General features: G+C 56.9%; 1 protein-coding gene across 2 annotated transcripts; it reads right to left on the bottom strand.

Annotated features, from left to right (window-relative positions):
* Window positions 1-886: 886 nt before the first annotated feature.
* Window positions 887-6,993, bottom strand: CDX2 (caudal type homeobox 2). 2 transcript variants are annotated; one of them, XM_019971879.2, is made up of 3 exons: window positions 6,441-6,993; window positions 2,801-2,946; window positions 887-1,883 (listed from the first exon to the last, which is right to left on the bottom strand). In XM_019971879.2, exons 1-3 carry the CDS (start codon window positions 6,979-6,981, stop codon window positions 1,650-1,652), a joined length of 921 nt encoding a protein of 306 aa, XP_019827438.2. In that variant the 5' UTR covers window positions 6,982-6,993; the 3' UTR covers window positions 887-1,649. The 2 variants fall into 2 exon arrangements, with proteins under 2 accessions (XP_019827438.2, XP_070656051.1); XM_070799950.1 differs by having other exon boundaries at window positions 1,681-1,883; window positions 2,805-2,946.
* Between the last annotated feature and the right edge of the window lie 7,857 nt (window positions 6,994-14,850).

Below are 14,850 nucleotides of genomic sequence, written 5' to 3'. Positions count from 1 at the left end.
AGGTGGCGCTAGTGATAAAGAACCCGCCTGCCGACGCAGGTTCGATCCCTGGACCAGGAAGATTCCCCTGGAAGAGGGGATGGCACCCCACTCCAGTCTTCTTGCCTGGAGAATCTCCATGGGCAGAGGAGCCTGGCGGGCTACAGTCCATGGGGGCAACTTAGTACGCACGTTCGCGGAAACTTTGCCTTGGGGAAATAGAATCGAGGATTTTCACTTGAATGCTGGGCATCCTGGGGAGAAGAGACTCACCGATGAAGGGACTGAAGGTGATGGCCTCCGTGTGGACTTGACGGGACGCAGTGAGGGGCTCTCTCGCGCCCACTGCCCACCGTTCCCCTAGCTGAGAAGCAGCTGGGCGTTCAGCTGTGTGTCCTGCCCACAGGCACCCCCAGGAGAACCACGCATTCCACAAGGCAAGGCTGGGCTTCGGCTTGGGGGCAGGGCAGGTCTCAGAAACCGCTCCCTCGGGCTTCTGGTGCTCTGGGGTAAAATGAGGTTGTCCAGATAACCTTCTCCACCCCCCACCCCCGCCCTGATTTTCCTAATTCTAGCTTGCAAGGAGAAAGGATATTTCATTTCTTTAAAAAATAATCACAATTTCAAACAAAACCTGATAGGCGATAAATACAGAATCTGAAATCTGGAAAGCTCCTTTATCTCTTTTCTTTTTAGAAAAAAAAAAAATTCAACTGTGTTCAAATACCACCCCCCACCCCACCCCCACCCCCATTTCCCTTCACCATATCACTTCTCTCCCCATGGATCCAGAAGGCTTTTAAAATGCTGGCTTGGATGTTACACAGACCAACAACCCAAACAGCAGCAACAACAACAGAAACTCCCCCTTTTTCATCAGCCCCAAGATTGTGAAAATCACAGGAAGTCCAGGTTGGCTCTGGCATTTATAGCACTGACATACATTCAGCCCAGAGAAGCTCTGGTGACAGGCATTCTAAACAAGGCCCTGTCCAGGGCCGCCCCCCGCTTGTCAGGCCTGGAGTCCAGCAACCACCCTCTCACACTACCATTGACCACGCGCATACGCCAGCCAAGCCTTTCCTGCACTGGGAAGGGAAGAGAAGAAAGACAAAGACCTGGGGGTTCTGCACGCTTCAGTGGGCCCAGGTCTCCATCTCAGCTGCCTCTGACTTCTGCAGCTTAAGTCTTGCCTGCCCTAGAGGTGAGAAGGGCCAGGGGGACCTTGGAGGGCAGTTAGTGGACCTAACCATCTTGGTTCCATCCCTGGCAGTCCCCTGAGCCCCTTTCCCGCCTTAGCTCCAACCAGAGACGTGTCCTGCAGATCTGGGAGGCCAAGAGCTGAGCAGCAGGGGGCTGAAAGGCTGGTCTGTTCCGCCAGTCCAGGCAGCGTGTCCGCCAGTACTAAAGGAAGCCCGGGTGTCTTTTCCCATCTCCTCACTTGGCAGAAAGAGTCAGAACGGAAAAAGTCGCAATCTAGGAGAATGTCATCCTTGAGGCCCCCAACCACAGTCGTCTTTCCCCCAGGCCCCCCTTTGTTTCTGCTCGGAGGGCTAGGTCAGCTGGTAAACATTAGTGAGTGAGAGGGGAGGGGGTCTTTCCTGAGGGTTCTAGCAGAGTCCATGCTCCTCATGGCTCAGCCTGGAATTGCTACTGCAGGCCGCTGCGGGTCACTGGGTGACAGTAGGGTTTAACACCCCCCCAGCTGGCCCCAGAACCCCAGGCACTGAGCCTTGCAGGGAAGACACGGGGCTCAGGGGCTCTGGGACGCTTCTCAGCGGACCTGGCTGTGGCTGGGGAGGCTGTGGCCCAGAAGGTGGGGGCGGCTGTTGCTGCTGCTGTTGCAACTTCTTCTTGTTGATTTTCCTTTCCTTTGCTCTGCGGTTCTGAAACCAAATTTTAACCTGGAAATGAAAAAGGTGGAGAAAAACAGAAGGCGGTGAAGAAGACAGCGAAAGCATAAAGGGACAGTATTTGACACTAGATCCAATGCCTCCTTCTCCAGCCAAAGAGGTCCCCACTGCACCCGAAGGACAGCAGCCCATCACCCAGCTTTTTGGACAGCCCATATAACAGCCCAGTGCTGGAGCTTCTCCCAAGCTCCATGCAGTCTCAAGAGGGAAGTGCCTCTCTCTCCCTCTTTGTTCCTCAGGTTTCTTTCCAGAGCAACCTTTATCTACAACTTTACTGGAAAAGTTCAGAGTCTCAGAACTAAGGAAGACAGAAACTGCCAGGTCCTTTCTACACCAAGCAAGGAGGCTAGGGCTAGATGTACTTCAAAATGACAACCTTTGGCCTCTCAAAGCTAAACGGAAATGAAATAGTCCTTGCCTTGGGGCTGAGAATGAGTTTTAATGAGGGGTTTCCTGGCTGTGAATTTGACAATCTAGAGCATTCAGGAGCTAAGCCTCACCCCTCCATAGTTTTTCTGGACAGAGGCTGGTATCCTACATTAATTTTTCCCCCAATAAAGAACTGGGTACAAAGAGAATAAGTCTTTATTGACCCAAATCGGATTCTGCATTAAACTAAACTCAGTTTGTGTGTGTGTGTGTGTGTGTGTGTGTGTGTGCGTGCGTGTGTGTGTTTTACCTCCCAGGTCCCCCGAAATAGAAAAAAAAAAAAAAATCACAATATACATATGTTTTTTAAAAAGACAAGTAGACATGGAAGAAGCCTTTTTAAAAAAGCATCTAGAAGGAAAAGTCTCTCGATTCTCTTGCTTAATCTGCCCACAGAACTGGGTGGATCCTGGGGCCTGGCTTCTAACCCTCCCCACTGGAGCCTCCCAGTTGGTGACGGGGCCCTGGAGGGTTCCCACCTGCCTCTCTGAGAGCCCCAGCGTGGCGGCCAGTTCGGCTTTCCTCCGGATGGTGATATAGCGACTGTAGTGAAACTCCTTCTCCAGCTCCAGACGCTGGTGGTCCGTGTACACGACCCGGTATTTGTCTTTCGTCCTGGTTTTCACTGTGGAGGAAGGCAAAGTTAGCCCCGAGAACTGCCGGGCAGCCCATCAGTCATGGGTAATGACAAACCTCCCTAACCCAGGAACCATTTCTCTTCCTCCATCGCCCTGGGGGGCCTCGGTTTGGCTGGTTCCTGCTGAGTCTGACAAGACCCCCTCCAGAGGGTGTGTGGGGGGGTGCTATTCAGGACAACTAACCTAGTCTTGGAATTAAGTGGTTTTTTGAAAATTAAAGAGAAACTAAAAATTCATACAGGTAGCAAAGAGTCTGACACGACTGAGCGACTGAACTGAAAAATACATACAGGTGACAGCAGAACCCCATCTGGGGTTTTGTAAAGCAAATACAGCACCTGAGCTGATGAGGCCCAAAAGGAAAACAGTCCTGGGAATATTCAGATTTCCAGGCCCATCAGAGGTTCAAAAAAAAAAAGCTCACAGTAAAAACAGCTGGGATTGTGGGTATGTGGGTGGGGGGAGGATTCCCTTTCTGTTTGTTTTATTAGAAGTGGAAAGGGGGTGCAGCAGCTGACAGCTGTCCCCTCAGGTCACTAGAAACCGCACACGCCCCCCCACCCGGGCTCACCGGCGTATCCGGTGGAATTCTAAGCAGGGGTCTAGCAGGCCGCTAATTCCTCTCGCTGGGGACGCTCTATACCTGGGCGAAACTGGGTTGGCACACTTTTCTTTTTAATCCTCCATTTATTTCTGCTGCAAACCCTGCCAGAGCTATCCTAACCAGTGATCTACTGCTCATTGGATTGAGTCAACATATTAAACCTTGCATTGATTGTTTTACTGAAGGGCCTTGACAAATAGTGCGACTGGAGTCAGAGCAGCCCGGAGCCCCGCGTCTCCACCGAGTCTGTCCCGGGTCGACCCTCGGCAGAATCCCCCAACTCAAGAGCTGTTCTCGCTCGGCCCCAGGTCGGGGTCTTCTCCCCAAAAGAACAGGTTCAATCGCCCGGTGCCCCGGGGCTGCAGAAAGATCTAAAGGGTCTGGGGAGTTGCTCGGAGGTGTTTAATGCCCCGCAGGCCGACTTTGTTCAGGTAAAACCCTTTGCAAACCACAACAAAAGCGCCCTGGGAAGATACAGGCCGGATCAGAGGGAGCTCCCCGGAGCCGCTGAAAGGAGAACACAGCCTCAAACAATGCAGGACAAGGCGATCTTATCAAAGAAAAGCCCTTTCAATGCCTTAATAACAACCGCGTTCTGTTTGAATTACCACTACTGAGCAAATGGCGGGCCGGCCTTCATCCCCCTCCCCGCCAGGCGCATTAACATCAACACGGCGGCGGGCGCATTTGAATGCGCGCGGTGGCCCCGACCCTGCGCCCGCCGGGAAAGGAAAGGCAGCTGACACGTCCTGGGAACCTGCGCTACCGCCCCCAGCCCGCCCGCGGTGGTGGCCCCTGTGTACAGAGGGGCAAACTGAGGATCAGACTAGATCACCACGCAGATGGTGTACGGGGGCCAGGTGGGAGCCACAAAGGACACCTCCCCGGGCCGGAGAGCCGGGCGCAGGGGAGTTCTCCGAGCCGGACTCTCCAGGAGCTGGACTCGCCTTGGGGCCTTCGGGAGCGGCTCTGACTGGGGGCTGTCCTTTCAGTATCCGGAGAGGCCGGGGCAGCGCGACCAGGCCCCAGTGTGCTCTGCAGCTCGCGCCCCGAGGACCTTGGAGATGCCCCGCACCCCCTGGGAACCAAGGAGGGGGCTGGAGTAGGGGAGAGATGAGAGGGACTTGTCAGAATTCATTATTGACTGCGAAAGTCACCACCCTCTTTCCGGGCCCTAAAAGAGACAATGGCAGGGATGGGAAGGTGTATATCAAAGCGGACTGGGTCGGGTCCCACCCGCCCCCCCTTCCCCACTCGCCCCTTGACGGATGAGGCTCCGCAGAGGAGTCGGGCTCCGGCCGGCGGGCCGCCCCACATTAACATCACAAGGGCGCCCGGCGCCGACTGCGGCCTTGCCACCTTGGCGCAGGACTTCACAGCGGCCTCTCCTCCGCTGACCCCGCGGCCCAGGCTCCGGTGGCACGCCTCCCTCTCCCCCCCGCCCGAGCCTGCTCAGCGCGCATTCTCCTGGGACGCACCAAGGATCCCGGCCCGGCCCCGCGGGCCGGCGCCCCAGGCAGGCTCAGGATAGCCAAGGGCCTTCATCGGGCGCGCTCTCTGTCCAGGCGAGCGCGCCTCCTCTCGGGGGAAGGGACCCAGCCGACCCTCCAGGTCGGCCCCGAGGCCTCCTCCCCGGACCGCCGCAGTTCCCCCCGGTGATGGGTCCCGGTTTATGCGCAGTGACGCAAAAAACCGATCCCGGGAGACAGCCCCCAACGGCTACTCTGATTTATGCGGCTGTAATCGGCTATAAAACCCCTGCAAAGTGGCCATAACCTGCATGCGAGCCGGGCTGGGCCTGAAAGGAGGGAAGAGGAAAAAGCGGAAGTGCAGAGGGCTGGGAAAGACTTCATGGAGGGAAAGCGGAGCCAGCAGGACTCTCCCACCACACCTACTGGAGCTCCTTCCCCACTGGACACACTCAGACGCCAGACGGGGCAGACCCGGAGCCCAAGAGCCTGCTCAGTCCCGCCAACCCGGGATCTCTGCAGAGACATCTCTGGGGCAAGCTCGTTAAACGAATATGCGCGCACACACGCACACACACTCACGCGCGCGCACACACACACACACTCACACGCGCACACACACCAGACCCTGGGGAGGAAGGTTCCGGAGAAACGATCTCCGTCTAGAGCAGCGGCGGAGCGCGCACGACCCCTGCCTCCCCTTCTCCCTCTGCAGACACGAGGGGACTCCCGGGGCGTCCAGTCCCAGCCCTCCGGCTTTTGATTGAAATGACCCCTGCGCAGATCAAAGGTCTGAAGACCCGGGTGCTCCCCCAACCCCCGAGCCGCACCTCTTCCCCACTTCGTTCCCGGGACCAACACTTTCTTTCAGCTTCGGCAGCTTCGCCCAGTTTCCCCAGCGCGGCAGCTCCGATCCTTACCTTTGGTTCCAATGGCTAAACCTGGTCCCTCGCGCGACCGCGCCGCCCTCCCGGACCCCCGTCCCTTGCTCTTCCTGAGTGGCCGGGACAGGGAAGGACGGTGTGCCCCTAAAGCCCGGCCTTGGGGAGCTGCAGGGTAGCCGCGCACCGAGCGAGGACTGGAGGCAGCAAGCCGGGCGGACGCGATCACTGCGCTGCAGCCGCGCTGCGCCACGTTCCCGGGAGTCTCCCGAGGGTCTGAAGACCCGACCTTACGAAGGAAGGGCGGTGGGAAGGAGGGAGCCTCCCCTTTGCTTTACACTGAACGCGGCTCCTGAGACCAGGACCTCCACTCCCGACCCCGCTATCCCCTACTCAGGGTCCAGAGCAGCAACCCCCGGGGGGGAGGGTCCAGAGCCCCCTAGACGCGGTCGCCCCGCCCCGCCCCCCTTGCGCGGAGTCCCCGGACGCGCGGGGACCGCGCCTTCCCCCGGCGCCCGCCAGCTCACCTTGGCTGCCCAGCGCCGGCTGCGCGGGCTTCCGCATCCACTCGCACAGGTTCCGCCGCTGGCCGCCGGGCGACAGCTGCTCGGCGGCGGCGGTGGCGACCGGCCCGGGGGGGCCGGGGTTGAGCGTCTGCAGCAAGCCGGAGGCGCAGGAGGGCGCGGCGGCCGGGTGGTGCGGATGGTGGTGAGGGTGATGGTGCGGGTGGTAATCGGCTGGCCCGCTGTAGCCCATGGCGGCGGCCGGGGAGCCCCCGTTGAGGCCGTGCGCTACGGCGTTGGCGGCGGCCGCCGCGCCCCCCGGCGTGTAGCCGTTCCAGTCCTCGCGGAGCGGGGCGCCGTAGGCGGCAGGCCAGGACGGCCCCGGGGACTGCGCGCTGTCCAGGTTGGCGGCGGCGGCGGCCGCGGCCGCCACATGGTATCCGCCGTAGTCCGGGTACTGCGGGGGGCTGACGAAGTTCTGCGGGGCCAGGTTGAGGCTGCCGGAGTGGCGCACGGAGCTGGGATACATGCTCACGTCCTTGTCCAGGAGGTAGCTCACGTACATGGTGGCGAGGGCCCGACGGCGAACCTCACCATGCTGCCCAGGGACGGACGCTGGAGGTTGCCGGGGGGCGCCGCGCTGGCGAAGGGGGCGAGGGGGCGCCGGAACGGCGGGTGGCTGCGCTCCGGCCCGCGAAGCTCCGCCGGCTCCTCGCGGCGCTTCTGCCTCTGAGGCGGTCCCTGCCTCGGGCCTGCCTCCTCCCTCCCTCCCTCCCTCCCTCCCGCTCTCTCTTCCTTCTTTCCTCCCACCTCCTTTCCACTAGGCTGCAGAGGCGGGGAAGACCCGCCACCGGCTGGCGTGCGGAGCCCCAGGCCGGCGGCCTTACGTGATTAACGAGTGTTTACAAGACTCTATTAGTAATGACACAGACACCAATGGCTGGAGACGTCGAGGCGCAGCGCGCACCCGGCGCACAACCCCTAGAAACACGATTTGCATTTTAAAAGATTAGGGAGGAGGGGGGGAGCTCTCGAGAGGGCTGCGACCCATCACAGCTAAATATTCAAACCTTTATTGTTAAGAGCTTCCTCCTTCCAACCTTGGTGCACTTTAACCTCCAATCACAGGTTCAAAGAATGAAATCAAGAGACTTGCAAAAGGGGGTGGAGGGGTGGGGAGAGCTATCTTGGTGGGAATCGGGGTTTAGGAACCGAGGAGTTGTGTTTTTGCATTTGCAGGGAAGGGAGGGGGTGTCTAGAAGAAGCTCCTTCCATCCCAAAGAGAAAAAGGGAAGCCATTGCTTTGATGACAGAGTTTCGGGCCAGCCTGGGAGGTGACGGGTGGAGCCGGGAGAAATAAGCCTGTTCCTTTCCCCTCTGTGCCCCTGGCCAGGCTGACTGTGCCCCTCAAACAACTGTCACCGCTGATCATTTGTTTTCTTCCCTAGGGAAACAGCTGGCCCTCCACAAGAGATAAATTAAGACCCTAGTTGAAAGTCATATCTCCGAGTTCATCTCACATTTGGGACTCAAATTAAAGCTATTAATTTTTTTGAAAAAGCATTTACACTCCAAATTCAGAAATCTTGACTGCAAACCAAGAAGAGAGTGGTAGTAGTCAGGCTGCTGGGAGGGCGGTAACGGAGGGGAGCAGGAGGGTTCGCTAGAGTTCTGGTGTTTCTTGAGCTGGGTCCTGGTGTGTTTGTTGCCTGTGAAAACTAAGCAAATTACACTTATATGTTTATATACTTAAATACGTGGTTTAAAATCAGGAAAAGGGACTCCAGGATTTCTGCTAATGTCTACCTAGGTATATATATGTCATACAACATACCAATGGCTTAAAACCATTCTCATTTGCAAAGTAAAACATTTCTCCAGAGAAAATAGTTTTTCATCTCCAGGGGATGGGAAGAGACCCCCGAGCCATCACTGATGATTGTTTCTGAAAAGCCCCAAGTGGGAAAGGGTCTTGGATTTGGAAGCACTGTGTCTCGGGCTGGAAGTGGCGGCCCTGGGGACCTGTACTGCATGGCCTGGCTTGGGACCCGCCAGGACAAGTCGGAGGACAGGAGCTCAGGGCGACCAGATTCGCTCGGGCAGGTGCCCATCTCAGTTCAGCGACCTCGGGGAGTGGGGCCTGCGGCTGCCAGTCTACCTCTGTCTGCTCCGAGTCCAGACGGCGCTGCCAGCCTGGGATCTGAGGATCGGCCCGGGCAGTGGGCTGCGCAGGCGGACTGGGTGGCTTTGAGCGCTCCGGGAACCAGCGGGGCGCAGTGGCTCTCCTGCAGATCCACCCTTGTCGGTTCTCGCCGCCGAGCAGTCTCTGGTGTTTGTCACTTCCTCGTGTGATCTCTGGAGCTCCATCCAGTGTCCTTTATCTCCTAGATCTTCACATCTCCCCAGATCGGGAATAGAGCGGGTCTTGTCATCTTCTCCACTTTACAGAGGACAGCCGGCTGGCCGCAGAGTTCCGAGAGGCCAGGCCCCAGCAGGATCAGGCTTCGGATCTCCTCCTTGCTGGTCCCTCCTGTCCTCTGTGTTTCCTAAGGAAAGAGGTTACAATGGAGGAGGGCGGGTGGTAACAAACTGGGCAATCAACTGGTGAAGGCTGTGGCAGATCATCCTTGTGGATCTCCCCGGGCCTGGCCCGGATAACTGAGTGTCATGGGACCTCTTGAGAAATAAAATAGGAAACAAATTACAAAGCCTGTTACAGAATCCAAGTCACTGAGTTGGGAGGGGGATCACGGGGTTGGGGGGGTGGGAAGTCTGTGGACCTGGATGAGGCCGGGATGTGGGAGGTTAAGTGGTGGGAGCATTGCAGACGTTTGATCTAGCAAACATCTTCCTCCTCTTCCTGGGAGACACAATCCTTCTTTCCGCCTCCACCTCCCCCCACCCCCGCCCCGCCACCCCCGCAGCCCCCTCCCAAGCCTCCAGCTCTGGAAGCTGAGGCCCAGGCTTGCGCCCAAGTCTTCGGAATGTGGGCATTCTTTGGGACAATCGCTTTATTGGGGACAGCCAGCCCCCTCCACCCTGCGGTGGCCGCTTCCTGCGTTTTTATGGCCGCCGGCCGCTGGCTAATTGTCCCGGTTTTCCAGCTGTGTCTCCGCTCTGCCCTGGAGAAAGGGCCCTGGCCTGCCTGCCCAAATGCTTTGGGAGCGGCCTGGGTTGATCTGGCCCCAGGGGTCACACCAGATCTCAGAGAGGCCCATGCTCACTTGGCGTGTGGGGTGTGACGCCTGGAGAGAGGACACTGGCTGGTGTCCTTCATGAAGAAATGGGCCCTCATGGCAGTAGCATGGTCCCTCCATGGTTCTGGGCCCTGGGCTGGGGGTGAGGAGAAAGGAGGCAATAATGATGTCCTTGGACAAGCTCCTTGGAGTAGAAATATCCCCTCATGTCTGGGTTGCTCCCTCAGCCAAGAGGGGGCCCATCTGGGTTCCTGCAGGGGCAGGCTGTTGGGAGCAATCAGGGAGGGGTGCAAGGTAGCTGATGGGAAGAGAGCCTGGTGTCTTTTCATCACCATGGCTTAGCCTCTGAGAGCCCTTTGTCGGGTTCCTGACCCCTGGAAACCTGCTCTGGGTGGGGGAGGGGAGGCAGCTCCTCCGGGCCTCTGGGTGCAGGTGTGTGGCCCTGGGGGAGTGCAGGTGCCACGTGGGACAGGCCTCCAGCAGAGACCAAGGTGCCTGGTGCATTTCTTAGAGCCTCTTGGCTTGAGCTGAGAATCACCCTCAATGGTTGTCCCCAGCCTTCACTCTTCAAGGCTCTGGCCCAGCCTACCAGTACCTGGGTCTCCAAGTCATAGGGAAGTTTGGGGCTGGGGTGGGGCTGGGCCTGAGGCTGTGACCCCATGGAGCTTGAGTAGGCTGCTTAGGGCAGGACAGGGTGGGAAGAAAGAAACCAGGTAAATAAAAGGGTCCAGAAGACTCCGGGGCAGGCTCCACTTAGGTTATCAAAGGGACGTCTCTTTGTTACTGACAGCGTCGGGGCCACTCCACATTCCTCCGAGAGGGTCCGGGCTTCCAGAATCCTGGCTGCTGGCAAGGGCAGGGGCACTGAGCCGGGTGGGGAGCAGGAGGCACCGGAAGGGGCGGGCCATTCTTCCAGGGAGATGAGACACTCCTTGAATCCACAGATCATTGACAGGGCTGCCTCTCTGCTCAAAGGTCCCCAGTGTTTGCTCCAGCCTGGGGGGGAACTCTGCTTTTCCCCGTATTTGTGGCTCCTGGAACTGGGGCACCTGTGACCCTTGACACCTAGGTAGGGCAGGCTGTCTGTTCCACCTTAGCAAGCGAACCTACTTTCTGAAACCCTTTCAGATCAAGGAAATGATCCAAAGAGCGCTGCCCTTGCAAACTCCCTCTCTTGCCCTGCACAGGAAGCTTTCAACCTGCACTGACCTGAATTCCCAGGAGAAATAAGGAAGAGCAACAAGGAAGAGAGTGTTGTCTGATAAAACCATTCAGCTTGGCAGTCTACACTGCTGTGGGAAAAACTACTCGGTCGCTGTGTAGTTTGGAGTTGGAGAGTTTTGGGGCCAATAACGGCACGAAGTCAGCAATCCCCTCACATAAAGGAAGCCTCTATAAGGGGTGGTTTGACCCCCTAAGAAATCCTGCCCTGCAGCTCTGCTAGCATCTCTGGGAGGGAGATCAGTCACAGTGTCCTCTCTGTAGGGTCTCCCCAGAGTCCGCCGCCTGCTCAGTTCCATCAGGCCACAAAGGAGCACAACGTGTTCATCCTGAACAGCAGGGAGGGGCTGCAGCTGCCCACAGCTGCCCGGCTTCATTCACAGACTCGTCCCCACCCAAGGGAGTCAAGAATGTTCCCCCCAAGCAAACTGAGTCTCTGGTCCTGCCTACCTGCGGGAGAGTTTCTGAAATTGTGGGAGGTCATCGGTGGGCTAGATGTTTAACACTCAGAGTGCAGGAGACTGGATAAAACAGTGAGCTTTCTCATCCAGGGCAAGAAATAATTTTTTTCCCCCCTCCGCTCAAGGAGAGCTAGGAAAATAAAAAGCCTCAGACGAAGGGCTGATATTTGGGTGCAGAAATCTGGTTTTGCCCACTGGCTGCAAATTATGGGAATAAATGGTGGTTGCCCATTTTCTTCCCCCCACCCTCCCAACCCACCCTGCTAGAATCAGTCTGTGGATGTTGTACGACTTGGTCTAATTCTGTGTGATGCGTGAGCACAGAGCAAGAATTGAAAGCCTGAGAGGGAGCGCTCACTATGGAGAATACCCAGCCCCCGGGCCAGCAACACCTAAATGCTATCACATGGCTTTGGCGCGGAGTTACCGCTTGTTCCCTTACCGATGTCTCAGGCCTAAAGTGATGACCTTTGTTTGTCATATGAAAATATGTTCCTGGGAAGCCCTACACAGCAGGCTGTACGTGGCAGAGAGAAGGGGCTCAGGTAAGGGTGCAGCTCTCCTTGGGTTACCGGGCCCATTGGAAGCTACTCTCTCAAGAGGAAAGTCGAAAGTGAAGTCGCTCAGTTGTGTCCGACTCTTTGCGACCCCATGGACTGTAGCCTACTAGGCTCCTCTGTCCATGGGATTTTTCAGGCAAGAATACTGGAGTGGGCTGCCATTTCCTTCTCCAGGAGATCTTCCCAACCTAGGGATTGAACCTGGGTCTCCCGCATTGTAGGCAGACGCTTTACCGTCTGAGCCACCAGGGAACTTTGGTGCGGGGGTTGTGGGGGTGGGGGTGGGACAAAGGAGTTCATGTCTGTAGCCTTTGCATTTTACAAAGGAGCACTCTGAGGCCCAGAGAGGTTGGGTGACATTCCCAAGGTCACACAGCTAGCTGTTCCGGTCACTAACATTAAATGAGCTATATACAGGTGCATTCTTTGTAAACAGGAGCACTCTGTGCAAATGTTAATAATTACTAAGGCTTCGGGTGCCACCCTGGAAACCGCCTCCCCAACCCCAAACTGACTGGCGTCATGCGGGAGGGGGGAAGCCAAACTCCCCATCCCCACCCCACGCACCAAATAGTTTGAAAACAATCAGGTTGAGCTGTTGTGACAATTCTGCTTTCCAAGTCCTATTTATTATATTTCTCCCTTTCAGGGGCACCTGCTAATTGCAGTGTATAAGTTTATTGAATTGAACTCCATCCAGATGTTTCTTCAGTTGCCAACAAAAGTATCCATCTATCCCACAGTAAATTACTTTCTGTAAAAGAGCTCATCTTTATTTTTTGAAAGGGAACCCACATCCTGTGGCTGACCCCTGGAAATGTGTCAAATTCAAAATGACTAAAGGGAATGCAAAGAAATCAGCTTGTCTTTCTCACCGTCCTCTACTTCCCCAGCAGTGTCCCTGCACCTTTTTTGGACACACGGCCCCAGAGGGTCGCACTTGTATGGGTGGGGGAAAAAAGACCACCCATTCAGTTTCCCATCACATAGGTGAGTGGGACCTGGGCTCGGCAGTTCCCAGCGGGAGCATTCTCCTGGGGCTTGCGGCAACGCTTGCCGGTTGGTCTTGAACATTTCAAGGGGGAGTGACAGTGGGTGAAGCAGCACCATCTCGGAAGGCAGTGTGTGTGGAGGGGTTGAAGAGTTACTGAAACTGAAATCAGCTCTTTGCTCTCCGACTTTTCTTAGAGTTGCCGTCGTGCTTTTTTTTTTTTTTTTAAATGAATTAGTTAAGTACGGGTATTAACTATTCACCCCGGAAACTGCACCACCACTTCTGCACCCTCTTCCCCGACATCTCCCGGCCACCCAGCGGTCCTGGCTGGTGGCTTTGCTGAGGCCCGAGTCCGAGCCCGCATGCCTCCGCTGTCCGTTTGGTTCGTTTCCCGCATCCTGCGCACTGGGAACACAGAAACCAGAAAGCATGCCCAAGCCCAGGACACCACTATCTGAGCCGAGATGTGGCAGAAGAAAACTGCCCTGCCAGACCTTGGCAGCCTCTGGAGAGCCGCCCGCAGGAGGACGGAGGTGGATGTGGGGTGTCCAGGGTCTTCCCCGTGCCCCCGCAACCCGTCCTCTGCCAGCGCTTGGGGCTTAGGTAGAGACTGTCCCCTTTCTCCCCCAGCTCCTTTGAAGGGGCGGGTTCAGCACGTTCCCCCACCCCGTATGCCCTCCTGAAGAAACAAACAATTTTGCAAACAAGCTTTAAGCCCTCAAAATGTTAACAGTGTAATAGTAGACACCAGATGGTGCCTGAGCCCAGCAAAATGCAGCTCCTCACCTCTAAAAATAGGGCTTTGGATCCGGCCCTGGGGATTCCTGCTTGTCCTAGCCTTAGCATATTTATATGGGGGTCCCTCTAAGAGGTGGGCTCACCCTAGGGTTGGGCAGGGTCCCTTCAATATAGTTTATTATTCTCAGTCTCAGGCCCAGCCCTTGGTCCTTGTATCCAGGGCCAGAAAATCTTCTTTGTCAAACAGCAGGTTTCTTGCTTGTGTCAGGAAAGCCCCCAGGTAACCCCCGCAAGAGGGAGGCAGGCGTCTATCCCCAGGCCCAGGGGCCCCACCTTTGCACCCAGGTCCTTTGTAATAGACACCTGGTGTTCCCCCATCCAGAGAAGGCTCTGGGGACTCCCCTGGCCCTGCTGCCAGCCCATGGCAGGGGAGATCCTGGTCAACAGCGACGGTGGGGCCTCAGCTCACCTCCTGGCTTCCCCACCTACTGCTGTCCCCAGCCTCCGGCCTTCACCCTCACCACTAGCAGGCAACACCTGTAAGTTGGCAAAGGGGAGCAGGGTTCCTGGATTAAAATTCCCGTGCTACCATGGTGGCTTCTCTCCGTGGAATTTAGCCCCCAACCAAAGGTGCTGCTGTCCTGCTTTTTATGGAAAGATTTTATTGCTCCTGTTGCCCTGCAGACCCCGGCTGGTCACTAATGGAGGTTCGTGTCTTCAGAAGGGCCAGTTCTGCCTTCATGTCTTCCTCCCTCTGCGGTGAGGAGAATGGCATGGCTTGTTTCTCCTCTGCCAACAGAAGCCTAAGGAGCGCTTGTTGGGGTTTGTTGGACCTTCTGGTGGGTGTGACTGGGAGAGAGAGAAAGGTGGTGGGCTCCTGCTGTGTGAGCAGACACACTAGACACCAGTTCTCTGGGGCTCTGGAACCCCGGGTCCGGCCTCTTCTGGCCAGAACCGATTTTCCTCCGTTCCCCGCTTTATCAGTTCTATAGGGCCCCGGACCTTCACGGCCATCCAGCTTGGAGAAGCCCCACTCCTAGCCTTTTCTGCCGGCCCCCACCGGGTGCCTCCGCAACGCCGGCCCCCGTGGGGCGCTCTCCCGCCCTCCATCCCCGCAGGCCGCTTTGTCAGTCCCAGCTCAAGCTCCGCGGTGTTTGTCCAAGTTTCAGAGAGACTCCTTCCACTCTCATGGAAGTGTCGGCGCAGCAACTAAGGTGGGAGAAGAAGAAGAAGAAGAAAAAAAACAAAAAACAGACAAACCAC

Source organism: Bos indicus, chromosome 12 (genome assembly GCF_029378745.1).
Source record: "Bos indicus isolate NIAB-ARS_2022 breed Sahiwal x Tharparkar chromosome 12, NIAB-ARS_B.indTharparkar_mat_pri_1.0, whole genome shotgun sequence".
Lineage (NCBI taxonomy): Eukaryota > Metazoa > Chordata > Mammalia > Artiodactyla > Bovidae > Bos > Bos indicus.
Note: the sequence above shows the minus strand (reverse complement) of the source record. Positions and strands in the feature narration are given on the sequence as shown.

Excerpts from the sequence above, each read along its gene's own strand:
- CDX2 (XM_019971879.2), bottom strand. The coding sequence starts at position 6,981 with ATGTACGTGAGCTACCTCCTGGACAAGGACGTGAGCATGTATCCCAGC. Across the intron at positions 2,947-6,440 it reads GCCGGCGCTGGGCAGCCAAG|TGAAAACCAGGACGAAAGAC; the intron begins GTGAGCTGGCGG and ends CTTCCTCCACAG. Across the intron at positions 1,884-2,800 it reads TGGGGCTCTCAGAGAGGCAG|GTTAAAATTTGGTTTCAGAA; the intron begins GTGGGAACCCTC and ends TTTCATTTCCAG.